Raw genomic sequence first — 18,956 nt, forward strand, 5'->3', positions numbered from 1 at the left:
ATTTACTGATATTATACTAGTTTTTTCTGGAAGCATAGCATATTAAGAAAAAAGCTCATTTCAATGAAAGAAAATTTAAAAATTAGAGTGCATTAGAAGCGTAATCCAATGAATTCTATTCCTAATGAATACTCAGGCAGTATGTTAACTTTTTCTGAGATACAATAGCCAAGCCAAAGAATTTAAAGAATGAAAAAAACAGATGATTAAACAAACTGTGAAGTAATTAGAGGTAGTCTTTGAAAATGCCTCATTAGGCATTTGACTCATTAGGACAGATCTTTTGATTTTAGGGCCAGGACGTAATTGTTTAAGCAGTTGATGTGTCTTCAGCTCCTTTCACCTTGTCACAAGTTGTCCCTTATACTGCCTTTCTACCTAGCTTCCAAGTCCAGGCAGACTTTGAAGAGATTCCTTAGGGCTCACCTCCCCTAGAGAGTGCTCTCCGTACCATCTCTCTCCTTTTCCTCCTCATTCCTGTTGCCTGTGTTTATTGCTTTAATAAATTCCCCTAAGTTAACACCTCCTAGGGTGGATTAGAATCATTCAAATCCCCCTTGATTACTGCTAAGTGGAAATTTTATACTCAGCCTTTCTAAATCCTTACAACAATGTGATGAGGATATTACAGTTGCTTTAACCTAAGGATGAAATTCAAACTGGTGGCATTTCACACTTACAGTGGGCTTGCAGGATGAAAGAGAGCTTGGTATCTCAATCCCTTATATAAAACAGGTGGGTCTTGTTAGAAAAATCCTTCAATCATTGTTAAGGTTAAAAGTTTGAAAAGAGGTACAAAGAAATTTGCTTTGATGCAAATATTGTTTAGTCAGTTACGTAACTTGAGAGATAATGACGGTGTACACTAGCTATCCAGGGCACAATATCTCTGTTGTGCAGTTGAATATACTGCTCAACCATTCTGGAAAATGGCATGCTCGTGTGTGAATGACAATGTATCTTGTGTGTATGGCATTCCAAGCCAACATGTTGGTCGCTGCAAGTAAACTTCTTGACCGTCAAGAGGCTGCCTGTTTAATATTTGCATGATCTAAACTAATTGTTTCTTTTGTTTTTTCCTCTGCTTTATGAACTGGTAGTTTGACCTTTTGGCTTTTTCCCTGAGAGTTAACAAAAGTTAGACAGTCGGGGGGTGAACTTAAGTAAAATTCATATCACTCTATGTTGCTGGTCTACTAACAATTCAAGACAATGTCTTGGTAGGAAGCAAGGAATGAGTTTTAAATTTGATCTTTGAATTTCAATTATCCATGCCACTCCCGTGGTCCACCATTCTATATAATTAAGAATAAGCTGTATGTTCCATAGTGACACAGCCTGTTGTTTCTGATTTGCAGTTTTCACTTAACCTGGGGTAAAACTGAAATAGAAGTCAGGTCATTTTTTTTTTTTTTTTTTTTTTTTACCTTCTTCCACTCAATTCTAGTTAGATATTTTTGAACTTCTATAAAATGTCTGTGCAATATTATCACCAGTAATGTGTAATATTACTACTCCCATGTAGAAGAGGATCCATTCTTCATTGAACCATACCCCTGGGATCCTATCACATGCAGTTGGTCATATAATATGCATAATTTTCTAATTTTGTTTTGTTTGTACACTTTGTAGGGACTTTGGAATTTGGAAAATATAGTACATTTAGGGTATATGTATTAGTCCATTTTCATACTGCTATAAGGAAATACCTGAGACTGGGTAATTTATAAAGAAAAATAGGCTTAATGAACTCACAGTTCCACATGGCTGGGGAGGCCTCACAATCATGGCAGAAGGTGAAGGGGAAGCAAAGGCATGTCTTATATGGCAGCAGGCAAGAGAGTGTGTGCAAGGGAACTGCCCTTTATGAAACCATCAGATCTCGTGAGACTTATTCACTATCATGAGAACAGCACAGGAAAAACCTGCCCCCATGATTCAATTACCTCCCACTGAGCCCCTCCCGCAACATGTGGGGACTATGGGAACTACAATTCCAGATGAGATTTGGATGGGACACAGCCAAACCATATCAGTATATTAAAGAAAATATTTGTTAGTGCTAAGTGAATCTACTTTCACCTACTTGATTATTTGATGATTTTATAAATAGTCATCTCTTTCCTCATCTTTCCAATTGTATTTTGTTGTTCCAAAGCCCAAACCTGTGTGTCTTGTGTTCAACAACCTGAATCATACAGTTGTGAGACGTAAATGGGTGTGGTGGTTCCACTTACTTCTTCACACAGTACTACAACTAAGTCATCTAAGTAGTTTGCTCCTAAATTCCTCCAAGAAGGGAAATATCATGATTTGATTTAAATGTGACATCCTTTCTTAGAGACGTTTTCTTTGTCTCCTTCTTCCCCAGTCACTTCCTCCCATCCACTGTGCTTTTGGCAGTTCATTGGTTCATTCATTCATTCAATGAATATTGAATAACTTTTGATCAATGTCTTCCTCCCTCCAAGCTGAAAACTTGATGGAGGGTAACATGATCTGTCTTTGTTTACTACTGCATCTTCCGTGAATATACATTGTAAGTATTGAACGGATTTTTACTAAATGAAGAAATACTTTGATGAAATATTTTTGATAACTGCCAATATCAGTTTCTGAATTGATTCTAAAATTCTTCTGCTGGAAAGTGGATTAGCTTTAGTATGACTGCTGAAGCCTTTTAAAGTGGGTGATAACACTACATTTTGTTTTGTTTTATTAACCTAAGTGCTTTTCTTTGGAATCTTCTTTTTAAAGGAGATATAAATACTTTAATGAAAGAAGCATATTATTTTTAAAGTACTTTATTTTATTTTTTATTTTATATTTTGAGACGGAGTTCGCTCTGCCAACAGGCTGGAGTGCGTGGCCTGGATCTCGGCTCACTGCATAGCCCGCCTCCCCGGTTCACGCATTCTCCTACTCAGCTCCGAGTAGCTGGACTACAGGCGCCACACCTTGCCCGGCTAGTTTTTGTATGGTTTAGTAGAGACGGGGTTCACCGTGTTACCAGGATGTCCTCGATCTCCTGACCTGGAATCCGCCCGCTTGGCTCCCAAAGTGGCGGGATTACAGGCTTAGCCACGCGCCCGGCCAGTACTTTATTTTTAAAAGGTAAAATGCTTGTGTAGTTACAATTTGGTAACTCTTGATTTCACCTTAGGAAAAACAATACCACCTTCTAACCATTTCTTTTTTAGTCAAATCAGTTGCTTTTATTTCTTTCTGTAGATCTGCTATTAAAAGATTGTAATCACTGCTGCATCTTTCCTGTAAGACTTGATCACATTATTAATTTCTTTGTAAACTTGTAGAATAGGGGTATAAATAGTATTTGGGTAATACATTGACTAATACTGAAGAACCAGGCATTTTCTTACCCCAGCCCTCACACAAAGTAGGGAAATACAAGTTAGGACTCATCTCAAAACTCTGACCTCAGAATTTCCTGAGAGATCTGAACCTAGAAAGATTCTTTGCTTTTGACATTTTTTCCCTGGTTTCCACTGCAAGTCTCTTGCTCTTACATTTTTTTTTTTTTTTTTCTAGTGTTTCAAATAGAGGGTGGTAGAGTCGTATAGAACAATCTCAGCATTGGAGGGGCTACTGGAGGTCAACTAGTGCAAATGCTTTCTGGATAATGGAATCCTTTGGGAGCATCCCTTGAAAGTCTTCATCTAGCCTATTCTTGGAAACCCCCAGTGATCCCCCTCATCATTTCCTGTGATGGCAGCTTCTATCTTTGTCATCAGCTCTGACTATTTCAAACTGCTTCCTTACGTTGAGCTGTAACTAACTAAAAAGTTTCCACACCCTGCTTCTATTTTAACCTTTGGGCTCATAAAGAACAAGTTGAACTCGTCTTATGCAGAACAACCCATGTACAGGAGATGCTCAGGTTTCCTCCATGTTTTCCTTTCTCTAGGCTAACCCTTCTTTGTTCCTCACTTGCTCACTATATGACCTGATTTCGTGTCTCCTTACCCTTCTCGTTACTCTAACTTGAGTAGGCTTATTTTTCTTGTAGTTTCAGGATCCAGCAATGAGTGTGATACATCAGGTATGCTCTGATGAGTTGAGAGTAGAGTGGACATATCATCTCCCTTAGTTCAGATATTGTGATCTCATTGGCAAATATGGCAGTAAAAGTTGAAATGCCTGACCAAGGACAATGGCTGGTCAGGTGCCATTGTTCTCATCTTTTACTTTTAGGTGTCCCTCAGTTTGTTAAGTTAGTACCTACATAATGTCCTGAAACTTGTTAAGTTTGTACCTACATAATGGATTACATTCAAAATCTCTGTTTAACTGAAAACAAAAGCAAACTTCTTTTCAGAGCCAGAATCTGGAATCATACTTAATAGAGAATGATCTTGTACAAGTTGGATCATCTCTTTAAGTAACGGTTTCTCAAACTTACAAGGTTATTGTGAGAACTAAATTAGTTCTAAAGTGCTTCCATGTAAAGTGTATGTAAATGCTTAAAATATGTAGTAAGTTCTGAATGCATATTAGTAATAATAATAATCTTTATTATAATGTTTACTATTTCATGGGAAATGCTTATTTTAATACTGAGCAAATAGGAAGAGTTCATAAGAGTTCATGGCTTCTCTATGTTTTGAAGTTGTCATTCATATATTATATATATATTTATATGTATAAACATATAATATATTTCAGTTAACATTTTGTCAAATACCTTTACAAGATTAAACAAAACAAGACAAAGTTCTCACACTAGTTATTGTTACAAAGTGATAGAACAAAGTGATATGTTATAAAGAGCATTTATTTCTCATGTCTTTGATATTAAAAATAGTTGTATTAACTTTGTATCAAAATGATTGCTTCCTTCATTTAAATCTAAGAATTATTGCTGTCTGATAAATATTGGAGAGATTAACTTTTTTGAAAATATAGAAGCTTTTGTCTTTTAAAATAGTTGTTTTGGCAGATGTTAATACATTTCGGCAGCACAGTATGGCCTTTTTCAGGTTCAGGTGCTGAGCCCAAACCTCAAAGAATCACTGCAAAAAGATTGGATCCCCCCTCTCTTCACCCCATTTCATAATTTAGGTAGTGAGAACCACAGCTGGGTAAACCTTTGGGGGGAAATTATCAAATAAAACAAACTCTTTTTAGAATTTTACAACTTTTATGTTAGGAAAAACAAATACATTTGTGAAAAGCTTAAAATCCAGTAAATGACTTGAGGAACCTGTGGTAATCCTAGGGTGATGAGGAGCAGGTTAGTAGCAGTAAAGGACTTAGCACCCCAGGGGGCCAGAGGCTGTAATATACCTTACGAGCAAGTATTCTTATTTAGTCTTGCCCATTAAGAAGTCTACTTGGACTAAATGCTCTTAAAAATGCCCTTTTAATTTACTATTAAAAGAATATTCCTAGCAGAAGTAGTCTTTGATGCTAAAACATATTTTAAGAATAACTAAAATTAGAATTCTGTTCTTTTTATAATACTCGTTACCTACATACACCCCTACCTGGTGTGTTAGAGTCAGTTTGTACGGGCTCACCAAAGCCTACTGTTCAATTTTCAGGAGTTTTGTAAGCCATTTGATGTCAGACAGGTGGCCTGAAGTTTGTTATGGTGGCAGTATTTACACCATGAAAATTGGCAACTGCTACAAGCTTCTTCTCTTGGAGAGCCACTTGTTAAACACTTACTAGCTCACCTGTGCTTGAAAGTATTTCTTCAAATAAAATGAAAGATGGTTAGCTTTGAAAATTTTTTGTATAAAAGTTTACACGGGAAAAAAATAAACTAATTGTTTTTTTCCCCCTGTGTTTTCAGGGATACGAAAAGACCGAAGAGGAGGGAGAATGTTGAAACACAAGCGCCAGAGAGATGATGGGGAGGGCAGGGGTGAAGTGGGGTCTGCTGGAGACATGAGAGCTGCCAACCTTTGGCCAAGCCCGCTCATGATCAAGCACTCCAAGAAGAACAGCCCGGCCTTGTCCCTGACGGCCGACCAGATGGTCAGTGCCTTGCTGGATGCTGAGCCCCCCATAGTCTATTCCGAGTATGATCCTACCAGACCCTTCAGTGAAGCTTCAATGATGGGCTTACTGACCAACCTGGCAGACAGGGAGCTGGTTCACATGATCAACTGGGCAAAGAGGGTGCCAGGTAAGAATGCGAAGCTCAACTTTTAAGAGTCAATAGCTTTTCAAGAACTGGTTGTGATGTCATGGGAGAAATAGTGGGGGAAAAAGAAGCAATAACATGTTACGTAATTGGTTTCAAGGTTACAGGAGATGTGTTCATTTTCAGTATCAATACACTGTAATTTTCCTGGAGATTAGGAAATAATATTTTTAAATCAAAATCTAGAAGACTAAAATTTTTAAATTGACATAATTTATTTTAACCCATCTTATTTACCAAAAGATTTAGGGTGGACACTACATGATAAAACTATTTGATAGTATATGTTCACATTAGCAGAAACTTGTAACACTAAATGATTTACAAAAGTTCTTAATATTAATGACCTTTGTTCAAAACATCTCAATTATTAATAAAACAATGTTATCTTAAAACGATTTTTAAGATTGGGTGTGGTGGCTCATGCCTGTAATCCTAGCACTTTTTGGGGCTGAGGTGGGAGGATTGCTTGAGCCCAGGAGCTTGAGGCCAGCCAGGGCAACGTGGCGAGACCCTGTCTCTACCAAAAAATTTTAAAAATTAGCTGGGTGCAGTGGCACACACCTGTGGTCCCAGCTACTGGGGAGGCTGAGGTGAGAGGATGGCTTGAGTCCAGGAGGTTGAAGCTACAGTGAACCACGTTTGTGTGGAGTGCCACTGCACTCCGGCCCGGGTGACAGAGCAAGAGCATGTCTCAAAAAATAAACAACAAAAAAAGTTAAGAAAGATCTTTATGGATTAAAGAGATAATAATAAGTTTACTTACTGAATGCCAATTATTTATCCAACCTGGTGTATGCTTAGTATTTTAGGAGAAAGAGAAAGGCAATGGAAAAATAAATTAAGGTATCATCCCTGAAAGAAACTTTCAGAAAGACCCAGTGGCTGAAGTGATACCTTGTTCCTTCAGTTGATTCTCTCAGAACTGGTGTTATGGTAAAATTGGACTGTTACTCCTGTTGTTCAGGGAGAAGAACTCAAGTCTGTATGGAAACAAGGCTAGAAAATGGCTTTCTCCCTGCCCCAGCGTATCCATTCAGGAGCTAATGTAGATGAACCAAGGCAAGAGGAAGTTAAATTTTTTTCTGGGCTTATAGATTCAATGAGTGATAGATTTAGTTGGAGGTTTTCTCATTTGGTTTCTTTTAATAGATGAAATTAATGGTTTCCTATGAAGCATGAAATGTTTAATATGAAACTAAAAAATGTGGAGTTTGTACTTGCATTTCAAGGGTCACTGCTGTGTTACAGGCCAAGTGAACTTATGTCTGGCCTTAGAGAATCTTACATGTATTTGCATCTATCAGCATATAAACATGTGGGCTGTAGAATAAGAAGCCAGCAGTACCAGAACCCAGCCTTGTTAGAGGCCACCATTTTGGTGGTTTGGGTGGTTATTAGATTACATGGAAGCATGGAGAACAATAGGCAAATGTAGATTTTCAGTGTCAGTCGAACTGGCAAACAAAAATTCCTGGTCATCTTCAGAATGAAAAGTTTTCTTGAGTACCTACATATTTTAGCATTTTTATATGAAGCAGATACATTATAAGTTAATTGTTGGAATCTAAATGTAATGTGGCTGTAAGTTTTTTCTTTATATTTGTTATTGCCTTGTTCTTATATTTTAGGGAAAGAGAAACAAACGAAGAAACTAATGGTCATATATTTGAGAGCCAACTCTTGGTTGCTGTTCAGTTTTATTTTCCTGTAAACATATATTTTCCCTCATGAAATCTTGGTAATCTTAGCTCTGGAGTACTGCTGAACTGAAGTATAGACATTTTCTTACATATCAGCAGATTCCCATCATGACATTTTTATAATAATAAAATATTGAAGAGCATTTGTAACAACTGGATTAAGCTCAAATACATTACCAGCGGTTGAAGACTTCACATCAATAATCTTCTGAATTTAGGAATAAAATGGAGAAGTCAAGGAAAGGAAAAGATTATACACAGGCTAGCAATTGTTAAAATATAAGTATTAAAGCCAGAGTTAGACACACTTATGGCAATAAGATGTGTAATAAAACCACTCTATAACTTCATCATGTTAGTTTAAAAGACCTGAATGATTCCAAAATCCTTAGACCAATAAACTATGTCTTCTTACTGGATAATTAAAAAAAATTATAAAGGCAAAATGAAATTATATATATGTGTGTTTGTGTGTGTTCCATGGGAATACAGCTGTTGTAAATCAAAGGCCTACTTGTCTGACCAAGCAGAATAAAAATAGTCATTGATTTTAAAGAGACGAAAAATGAGGGAAGAAAAAAGTCTTCTGCAAAAGCTCTACAGATGGTTGTCAAGCTTTTCAGAAAAATACACAAAGCAACATTTTGAAAAGGATTTATATCTTTTGTATATTCAAATACCATCTATTATTTAAAAACTATAGCCCACACTGAAAATCTGATATAGACAATATAACGTTTATGAGATAATAGTTTGAGAATGACAATAATAATAGTAATTTTTAAAAAGAGGAAATAGGCTGGGCACAGTGGCTCACGCCTGTAATCCCAGCAGGTGTGGGCGGGTGAATCACCTAAGGTTAGGAGTTCAAGACCAGCCTGGCTTTTAAAATGGCAAAACCCCGTCTCTACAAAAAAATATAAAAATTAGGTGGGCTTGGTGGCACGCACCTGTAGTCCCAGGTACTTGGGATGTTGAGGTGGGAGAATTGCTTGAACCTGGGAGGCAGAGACTACAGTGAGCCGAGATCCCACAACTGCACTCCAGCCATGAATTGACTTCATTTTGAATGATGAATTTTTAACAAAAATAGTCAATACTTTGGGCTATATTAATAGTTCTAGAAGTGCTTTCTTCTTCTTTTTTTAATTAACAGAATATTATCAAGATTTTCAAATGTTGATGATTATAAGTTGAATTTTCCTTTTCAATAATACCTGGGGATTATTTTTTGACTTGATACATTTCTCTACTCAGAATTAAGATGTGCAGAGCTTTAGGATAAAATGCATCATAAAAGTGTGAGAGTCAAGTTCCAATCTGTAAAGTACTTCTAGTAGACCTGGATAAAGATGACCTTAAGAAATGATTTTTTTTTCTCTTTGCAGTTTAAAAACAACAGTAGCAATAAGAATGATAAAACCTACGAAGCCAGCTCTGATAAAAGATGCTTTTTTATAACACATACTATATATCTACTTTTTGATATTTATCTATAGAGAAGATTTTCTCCTTATTGTTTGCTGAAATTTGTTTATCTTTAATAGGAATTTTATAGCCGTATCCCTGGGTAGAAATTCAGTTTTTTAAAAAGTGGATTACTAAATCTTAATTTACTATTATTCTACACATGGTACAACTAGTCAATAACTGTAATATCATTGAGCTGAAGGTTAAAAAGGAAAAACTATGACTGCAAGAGTGGTTGTATTTTTGATTTCAGCATCACACTCAATTGCATCATTCAGTGGTTCATTCTTAGTTTTGGTGTTAATGAAATACATCTGAGATTTTTTCCCCAGAAGCTTGAATTGTGTCACCACAGTGTCCTTTTGATTTATTAAAAGTTAAGCCTTTTCCAAAATTCACCATAATTTTACATGTCTCAAAAGCAATGTTATACTTCAAGTTTCTGCTATAATTCTATATATTTTATGAAGATTTTGATAGATGTCTAGCCCTGAGTTTTTTATTGCCTGTTAAATACTTATAACCAAAAGTGTGACAGCCTCATGAGCTGCTGCTGGGCACAGATCTGAGAGAGTACACTGAGAGTGTTGGCCCAGGAAGAGGAAGAGAGGACAAGGGGCAGTTCAGTGGCAGCTTGGCTTTGTGTGAAACATGCCACCTTAACCACTTCCTTATTCTTTTAGTGGCAAACTAGGTGACCTTCTCCTTCCTCTTTCCTGTTGAGTCCCCTTCTACTCCACACTCTAGAAGGCCCCTCTTCCTCCTCAGTCCTGACTCGCTGTCATTTACTTCAGGTGGCCTCCTTGCTCTGTTTTGGCCCCAGGGGTAGACAATCTACTCTCTCTGGACATGCCTCCCAGCAGCCCCAAGTTCAGGTTTCTTGGAAGTTTCTATGTTGTCTCGAGGATGCATGGTTGTGTGAGTTATTCCAGGGCTCAAGGCCTGTTCTGTGTCTGTGTTCCCCAGGAATCCAGGAATTCGATTCTCTGCCTCTCATCCTCATCCTCATCGTTAAAATTAGCAGATGTGAGCTCAGGAAATAGGTGAATAAATGAACAAATGACAGGTGATTTTTGAAAGTCTTGAGTTTAAGAAGTCTCTGAGCCCTGTTACCGCTCAATTTTCCCATAATCTAGAGCTGCTCTCTAAGGCTGTGACATTTCTCCTTTTTCCTCTCCCCAAAATCTACCTGTTGTTCTGATATCTCCCGGACAGCCACCTTAGTGAGACTCCATTTCCATTTCCAACCTCTCTTTTGTAAGGGACAGAGAAATAGCTAGAGGAATACGGAGCCTTGCACTCTGAGGACTTTAGCAGGCTTCAACTGTCTATTTGCAAGTGAGTTTCACTTAGTGAATGAAATTGGAAACTTAAAGTGGGTAGGGATGAGGGTTCTGGGAGAGGATGTAACACCTAAATCTGGGAATTGGGAGCATCTTCAAAGACACAGACTCAATTCTGGGAGGTCCCTGTAGATTCCAGAGATTTAGGAGGGTTTCCCAGGACTCTGCTTCCCAACCTGTCATTGGACCAGTAAACCCTGCTGTCAGGCTGTTGTGGTGTCCAGCAGCATGCTTTGGCAAGGTAATGAAAGATAACATGAAATGGACGTATGAGAGACATCCTGGAGAGATGACAGAAGCCTCTGTTTAAGGACAAGATTTGCCATTTAGATTTTGCACCCACTGTATAATAAGAGCCTTAGGATTGGGCTGGAATCACCCTAGCAGGCATAATAGCAGCCCCTCTGGAGTGGCAATATGCAGCTTTTTTGCAAATATTCCATGTCCAAGTCACCCCACCCAACTTTCTACTGCTCCTGTGGAAGCTCTGGTGAAACTCAAGGAAAGCAGCTGTTGTTAACTGGATTTTTCTTTCACGTGAAACTTTGAAGCCTCATAAATGCTTATTGGCTTGGATGCTATTAAACCTTTAAAAATCCTTTTTTCATCTTGACAGTATTTGAGAAACATGTCAGGGGCATTTTGCCCACCCTCCTCCAGGTTCTGTGTTATTGGGTGATATGGTTTGCCTGTGTCTCCACCCAAATTTCATCTTGAATTCCCATCTGTTGTGGGAGGGATCCGTAGTAGGTAATTGAATTGTGGGGGCAGGTCTTTCCCGTGTTCCTATGATAGTGAGTAAGTCTCAAGAGATCTGATGGTTTTAAAAAGGGGAGTTTTTCTGCACAAGCTCTTCTTCTCTTGTCTGCCTCCATGTGAGATGTGCCTTCCACCTTCGGCTATGATTGTGAGGCCTCCCCAGCCACATGGAACTGTATGTCCATTGAACCTCTTTCTTTTGTAAATTGCCTGGCCTGGGGTGTGTCTTTATGAGCAATGTGAAAACAGGCTAATACAGTGAGTCTGGGTCAGGTTGTGTTTATGTTGAACATAGTGGACCTGTGGTGCTTGGTGTCCCCAGGGCACCCTGTGGGGAATGTTGGCCTGTGGCTTTGCTACTTCCAGGGGGATTTGACATGGAGAATGTGTGTTTTAAGTAATAGATATATTATGATTGAAGTGTGTTACAGGCTGAATTGCATCTCCTCAAAAAGACATGTTAAAGTCCTAACCCCCAGTATCTCAGAATCCGACCTTCTTTGGAAATAGTGCCTTTATATAGGTAATCAAGTTCAAGTGAGGTCATTAGCACCAGCCCTAATCCAATAAGGACCGGCATTCTAATGAAAGGGGAAATTTAGACACAGAAATAGACATGCACAGAGGAAGATGACATGAAGAGACACAGGGAGAGGACAGTCATGTGACTGGAGTGCTGGGTCTGCAAGCTGAGGAATGCCAAGGTTTACTGGCCAACATCAGAAACTAGAAGGGGCAAGAGTGGACTCTCCCCTAAAACCCTCAGAGAGAGCATGGCCTTGATTTCAGATGTCTAGCCTCCAGAACTGTGAGGCATACATTTCTGTTGTTTTGAAGCCGCCTAGTTTTGATACTTTGTATGGGAGCCCTTGGAAATTAATACAAAGTGTATTAAAATAGAATTTTCTTCTATTGTATTTTTGAAGCAAAAGAAATAAGGAGCTATTGATTTAAGGAGGAAAGTTTAGCTCATCTAGTAGAGACTTGGCTAATCATTTACTCTTATGTATTTCTTTTCTGGCCACCCAAGTGGTTCACTGAACTGGCTTAGAAGTTGATTTATAATTGTAAGAGTTTCACGCATCAGAAGTTGATTTATAATTGTAACAGTTTCATGAATCTACCTCATAAATACCTTGTAAAAGATTTTAACCTTCAGAATAATGCTTTCCTCTGGTACTTTAGTAGTTTATCCTTTTTTTGCATCTTTGATGCATTTGAATTCATCCTGGTATCTGTGTGAGGTGGGGCTCCAACATGGTTTTCATACAGATGACTCCACCATTGTTTCAATTTCATTTGTTGAACAGCCTCCTACAGAAGTATTTTTCAGACTTCTTTTATACTTGACTTCCAAGTTTACTGTTGGTTAAGAGCTTTTAAGTAGGGGGAAAGATATGACCCATTGGCCTACTTGTTTCATTATTTTTTCCAATTCTGAAATCTAAAATAAAAAAACCTTATTTATTCAAAATTATAGTTTCACTTAATTTATATTAACTGCATAGATAGTGTGATTCATCTGTCCTACTTGGACGTATTTAGTAACTTTTAATTCATCTTAGAAATAAAAGATAGAAATCCATGAGACTTGAGACATTTAAATAAGACCAATACTGACAGGTAATCAGGTGAAGTACCATTTGTTTGTAATAGGACATCAAAATTGTTCCCCAAGGGGAAAGGATGTTCCATTCTCACTTTTCCCGTCTGTCCTCCCAAATTCTTTCATTCTTCCTACTGCTTTGAACCAACTTGAAAAGTTAGTCCACTGAGAGCCTCAGCTGTTAACTTTTAGCCTCTGCAAACAAACTAGCTATTTCCCTCTTTGTCCCTTTACCATCAAACTTAGTTGCTTCTCCTACTCCTCTCCCTTCTGCCAGGGTCTCCATCCTTGTTCCTTATTCAACAGTGGAATCATCTTTGTGCCTGACTCCTCTTTACTGTGTACCACTGGCTCCTCCTCTTCACCATCTCTAAATTTATGCTTCTTTCCTGTTCCACTGTCATCAGCTTGGTCTATATCCTACTTTGATCATTTGGATTTAGGTCCCACCCTAATCTAGTATGACTTCATCTTAACTTGATTACATTTGCAAAGACCCGATCTCCAAATACAATCACAAGTAAAGGTTCAGGTGGACGTGAATATTAGGAGAGACAACACTTCAATTAACAGTTTGGCATTAGGACTTTATTATCTAGTTTAGTAATTGCTTTAATAGGTAAATAATAGTATCCCCTAAAGTTTAAAATGCAGAATCAGATTATGCCTCAGGGTACCTAACCCTAGGTTAACCTTTCTTCAACAAAGTCTTGGGAAAGACCTTTGTAAAAAGGCTGGTGACCATTTTATTTGATTTCTACTTTCCAATATTATTTGCTTAAGTCAGACAATCTCCTTGGCCCACCCTTTTCCCTGCCATTCTCCCCTTCACATAATGTCTTAATTTTATTTTTCCCTTGTTTTATTCCCTGAACTCCCTTCTCTCTATTCGGATTCTCTACTCATTTTTTCCCCTAATGAGACACCTGACTTCCTACCTCCTTTCTGAAACTTCAAACTGCTTAGCAAATACAATTTTGAATTGAGTTTGCTGTCACAGAACAACTAGTCCTTGGTCCAGAGTATCTTGCAGGACTGAATCCACTGGGGTCTAAGACACAATAATAACTCTTAATTATTTTCTTCTTTCCTTCATGGTATATTTGTTGCTGGGTGATGAGTTTATATTATGGTTGAATTTCCTTTTTGAAATGAAAAGATGAATAGTCTTTATTGGCTGAGTATCTATTTTTATCCAGAAGACTTTGCAAATGAGAAGTATTTCTACAATCTGAGTTTAATTTGCTTAAGCCGTGAACTTGTTCTTTAAAAGTTGTATATGTGCAAAATAAATTTAAATTAAATAAATCATATTTTAATGTAGTCAGGGTAGCATTCATTTAAATAAAACCTATGACAAATATCCACGTGAAGTTACCACTCCTTTAACAAAACAAATGTTCTCCTTTTTTATTGAAATATTATTTTTCACAAATTGAGATTCCTTAATGTGATGGCCACTTGGGCTGACTATAGTATAGCTGCATTCTTAGAATGACCCTGAAACCATGTGGCTTCTCCAAGATACATGTGACTGAGTTTCTGAGGTGACTGCATTGAATCCTTCTGGATTAACTTATTCTGCATCCAGATGCCTGGAAGCCATTTATCCCCCACAGTGGTGTATATTTAGACCCATTGTGTGCTAACCTCTCTGTGCCCCTAAGTATCAACATAGCTAAGCCAAAGTTCCAACTTTACTGCTGTACAAGGGAGGTTACATCTTAGTGATGAAAGAGGTTAATTTTCTTTAGGAGTTGAAGACCAGAGAACTGCAAAAAGGGGAGAAAATCGGTGTGGCCTCTAATGAGAGCTAAGTGAGTGAGGGAATAGAAAACAGTGAGGACCGGCTGGGCGCGGTGGCTCACGCCTGTAATCCCAGCATTTTGGGAGACCGAGGCGGGCGGATCATAAGGTCAAGAGATCAAGATCATCCTGGCCAACATGGTGATACCCCGTCTCTACTAAAAATACAAAAAATTAGCCAGGCGAGGTGGCGGGCGCCTGTAGTCCCAGCTACTTGGGAGGCTGAGGCAGGAGAATGGCGTGAACCCGGGAGGCGGAGCTTGCAGTGAGCCAAGATCATGCCACTGCACTCCAGCCTGGGCCACAGAGTGAGACTCCGTCCTAAAGAAAAAAAAAAAAAAAAAAAAAAAAATAACAGTGAGGACCTTGGAGGGAGTCTTACAGTGGAGCAGAATTAAAAGAGAAGAATTCACCTGTTTCCTAAATAACTCCCTCTGTAACCGATAACTTTCTAGAGAAAGCTCACTGAATATATTTGAAATTTGTTTCATACCACTTTTATGTTATTGCCTTCTTTCACAGGAACCAGAGAGCTCTAACCTGTGGATTTGCATGGTTGTCTTTACTTTAGACTACAGTCTAAACTGACTGTGTATTTTTGGCACAATTATTACTTCTCTCCTCTCACTCCGTCCCTAGCCCTTTCTTAATTACTCCCATTAGCCATTTTTCTTGCTAGCGTGAACGAAATCCCCTGTCTCAAGAACATGGTTGTCTCAAGAACATGGTTGCACATTGAAATAGAATGTTAATTCATGACGAAATTAACTGTTCCTGATTGGGAACCCCTAGTTCCAGGGAATCTTAGGGTTTCAATTCTGTTGCCTTGGTTACTAAACCGTTCCATGCAGTTTGCTCAACTTCGAATGGGTACTTCTAAGGAACATTCTCCCTTGTAAGTAAATTGCTTCATGTGTTAAAATCTAAGTTCTGTTTTAAAATTCTTGAGACAAATTCACCATGATTTAGTTTTAAAACAAGTGGCCTTGTCTTTTAGTCTAGGATTTATCACTTAGCTGTATCTAGCAGAGCCCCTAATACAATAGTAGGAAAAAGCAGAAGTGTGATTGCTAAATGAAGGGGAAATGTAATAAAATGATGGAAGTACCCTTTTCTTAGGGGAATTAAAGTTTCTTTTGTAGTGTTACATGTATTCATTATGTGACTTTCATAAATACAGATCCCAATAAAATGGTGGGCAGTTCCCTCTCTGGAGGTGTTAAAAGTGTCTCTTCATAGAATAACATGGCACATCATAACATTTGGTTCTTTTTACCTGGTCAAGATGTTTGCTTATGGCATTTGAAATGCATATTTTAAAACTAGGTAGATGAATGGTTTAAATATAAAAATTCATTCAAGGCCCTGAGCTATAGAAGAATATCTTCCAAAATGTGCATTCAAGTTCTATCTGTCAGCGTTTTTCTTTTTGCATCAATAAGGCAGCAATGGAATACAATCAGGTTTGTTTTTTCTTTATTGCTGTCCACAATTCAGAGATATAGCCTGAAAAATATGTTGTCTCTTCTCAAGTAGATCTTGTAACTCCCTGAACTGTGATCCAGACCAATGCTGCCTTTACACTGGGTCTGTGGAAGTGGGAGGGTCCACTGAACCTGGTTATGAGAGGTTTCAAATTTAAAAGATTTACAAATATGTAGATGTGTAATCAAATAAAATCAAATAGTCAATTAGTATCTAACATATACACTTCAAAACACGTAGCTACAATCTCATAAAATCAGAGAGATCTACATAAATAGATTTGTTTGCCTAACAAATAGCAAGACCACTTTGACAGGATCTTTAGCATGACGGTGATGGGTAAATGGTTATTATTGCCCAGTTAAGTAATTTTTGATTTGCTTTGCCTTGATTACTTTTAATAAACTAAACTTCACATATCACAGAAGTGATATTTTTTAAAAAGAGGGTATATTCTAGAGCTAGATAGTGGTGATGGTTGTGCAACAGTGGAATGTACTTACTACCATTAAACTGTATACATAAAAAGGGTTGAAATGGTAAATTTTATGTTATATACATTTTACCAAAATAAAGAAAAGTTATATTACTTTCCATAGCATATATAAAAAAGAAACAGACATTTCATAGCAAAAATAGGATAAAAATGATATTAAATTCATAGGGGATTTCTCTTATCTAAAACTTTAGATTTGATTCTTGGATAAGAATATAAACACATTGCAAGAAGATAAATCAATAAACCAATAAAGTAAGGTAGAATAAATAAATAGAAATAGGTGATACTTGCGGCTCTGACAGCATCTGATAATAATAGTACAAACAGTTTCATTTCATTTTACAGTTATTTGATGAACTCCTGTGTGCTAGGAACTGTTATTTTTTAAAAAATATTTAATTTTTATTTTAGATTCGGGGTACATGTGCAAGTTTTTTATATAGGCAAACTCGTGACTCGGGGCTTGGTGTACAGATTATTTTGTCACCCAGGTACTAAGCGTAGTACCCAACAGTATTTTTTTTCTGAACCTCTCCTCCTCTCACCCTCCCTGACATAGGCCCCAGGGTCTGTTGCTCCCCTCTTTTTGCCCATGTGTTCTCATTATTTAGCTCCCACTTATAAGTGCGAATATGCATTATCAGGTTTTCTGCTTCTGTGTTAGTTTGCTAAGGATAATGATCTCCAATTCCATCCATGTTTCTGCAAAGGACATGATCTCTTTCTTTCTTTTTGTGGCTGCAGAGTATTCCATGGTGTATATGTACCACGTTTTCTTCCTCCCGTCTACCGTTGGTGGACATTTACGTTGCTTCCATGTCATTACTATTTTTTTTTTTTTTGAGACGGAGTCTCGCTCTGTCGCCCTGGCTGGAGTGCGGTGGCCGGATCTCAGCTCACTGCAAGCTCCGCCTCCCGGGTTCACGCCATTCTCCTGCCTCAGCCTCCCCAGTAGCTGGACTACAGGCGCCCGCCACCTCGCCCGGCTAGATTTTTGTATTTTTTTAGTAGAGACGGGATTTCACCATGTTAGCCAGGATGGTCTCGGTCTCCTGACCTCGTGATCCGCCCGTCTCGGCCTCCCAAAGTGCTGGGATTACAGGCTTGAGCCACCGCGCCCGGCCGTCATTACTATTTATTGTGAATAGTGCTGTAATGAACATACATGTGCATGTGTCTTTATGGTGGAATGATATATAATCCTTTGAGTATATACCCAGTAGTGGGATTCCTTGGTTGAATGGTAGTTCTGTTTTTAGTTCTTTGAGTTCTGTGTGTGAAAATACACCAGAGAGCAAAATTGACCAAATCTCTGCCTTCACGGAACTTTCATTCTACTGCACCAGTTATTTCATGAGGAATATGAATACTGTTATTAATATCTGCCCACTTCATACATGAAGGAGCAGAAATGGAGCAGAGTTTACTAATTTAGCTGTTGCAGATAGCAGCTAATTGTGTGCTAGGTGCTCTTCCAAGCATTTTACCCCTATTAACTCAGCCGAGTGCTTTTATTTTCCCCATTTTATGCCCAACTTATGGATGACACCACTGAGGTAGAGAAAGGTTAATAACAGAATGGTTTAGTATTAGGGAAACAGTTTGAATTCTAGGACACTTTTACTGAAACTCTTAGCATAGGCTAAAGAAGTGACTGTGCATGTTTAAAGAGTTGTATCATTTTATCATTATTTGGCTCTTTTCCAAAAAAAAAAAAAAACCTTTCTCCTTTCTCTCTCTTCCATGTGACAAATACATGTCTGTATATTACAGCCATTGAAGGACACAGCTTTTGCCATTAGGCAACCCAGTCCCCTACTAAGTATTCAAAAATATTCGCTATTATCATTGTTGGTGGTTTTGAGGATTTCAATATAATTCATTTGAGCCTAAGTTTTTAAGACTGTTATGTGACTGAACAGAAAATCATGAGAGAACCTGGAATTTTGCAAAACTAGGATAGAAACCAGTTTCTAAAAAGCATTTTAGACATTCAGCTTGTGTATTTCTTTTAACATGTGTTTTGTGATCTGCCTTCATGCTTTCATGCCTTTATTTTCTAACAATCTTATTACAACTAACCAAAAGTAATTAAAATTTGATTGTTTTGTTTTTA

The 18,956-nt window shown here is 37.9% G+C and overlaps 1 protein-coding gene across 4 annotated transcripts in view; it reads left to right on the forward strand.

Moving 5' to 3' along the window:
- ESR1 (estrogen receptor 1) overlaps positions 1-18,956 on the forward strand; it is a 448,172-nt gene that overhangs the window by 285,185 nt on the left and 144,031 nt on the right. For all 4 annotated transcript variants that reach the window (XM_017887610.1, XM_017887613.1, XM_017887614.1 and 1 more), the window contains one exon: positions 5,816-6,151. In XM_017887610.1, coding sequence (XP_017743099.1) covers positions 5,816-6,151 — 336 coding nt within the window. The remainder of the gene's footprint in view (positions 1-5,815; positions 6,152-18,956) is intronic.

This window comes from Rhinopithecus bieti, unplaced genomic scaffold, assembly GCF_001698545.2.
Source record: "Rhinopithecus bieti isolate Rb0 unplaced genomic scaffold, ASM169854v2 scaffold_16097, whole genome shotgun sequence".
Taxonomy (NCBI): domain Eukaryota; kingdom Metazoa; phylum Chordata; class Mammalia; order Primates; family Cercopithecidae; genus Rhinopithecus; species Rhinopithecus bieti.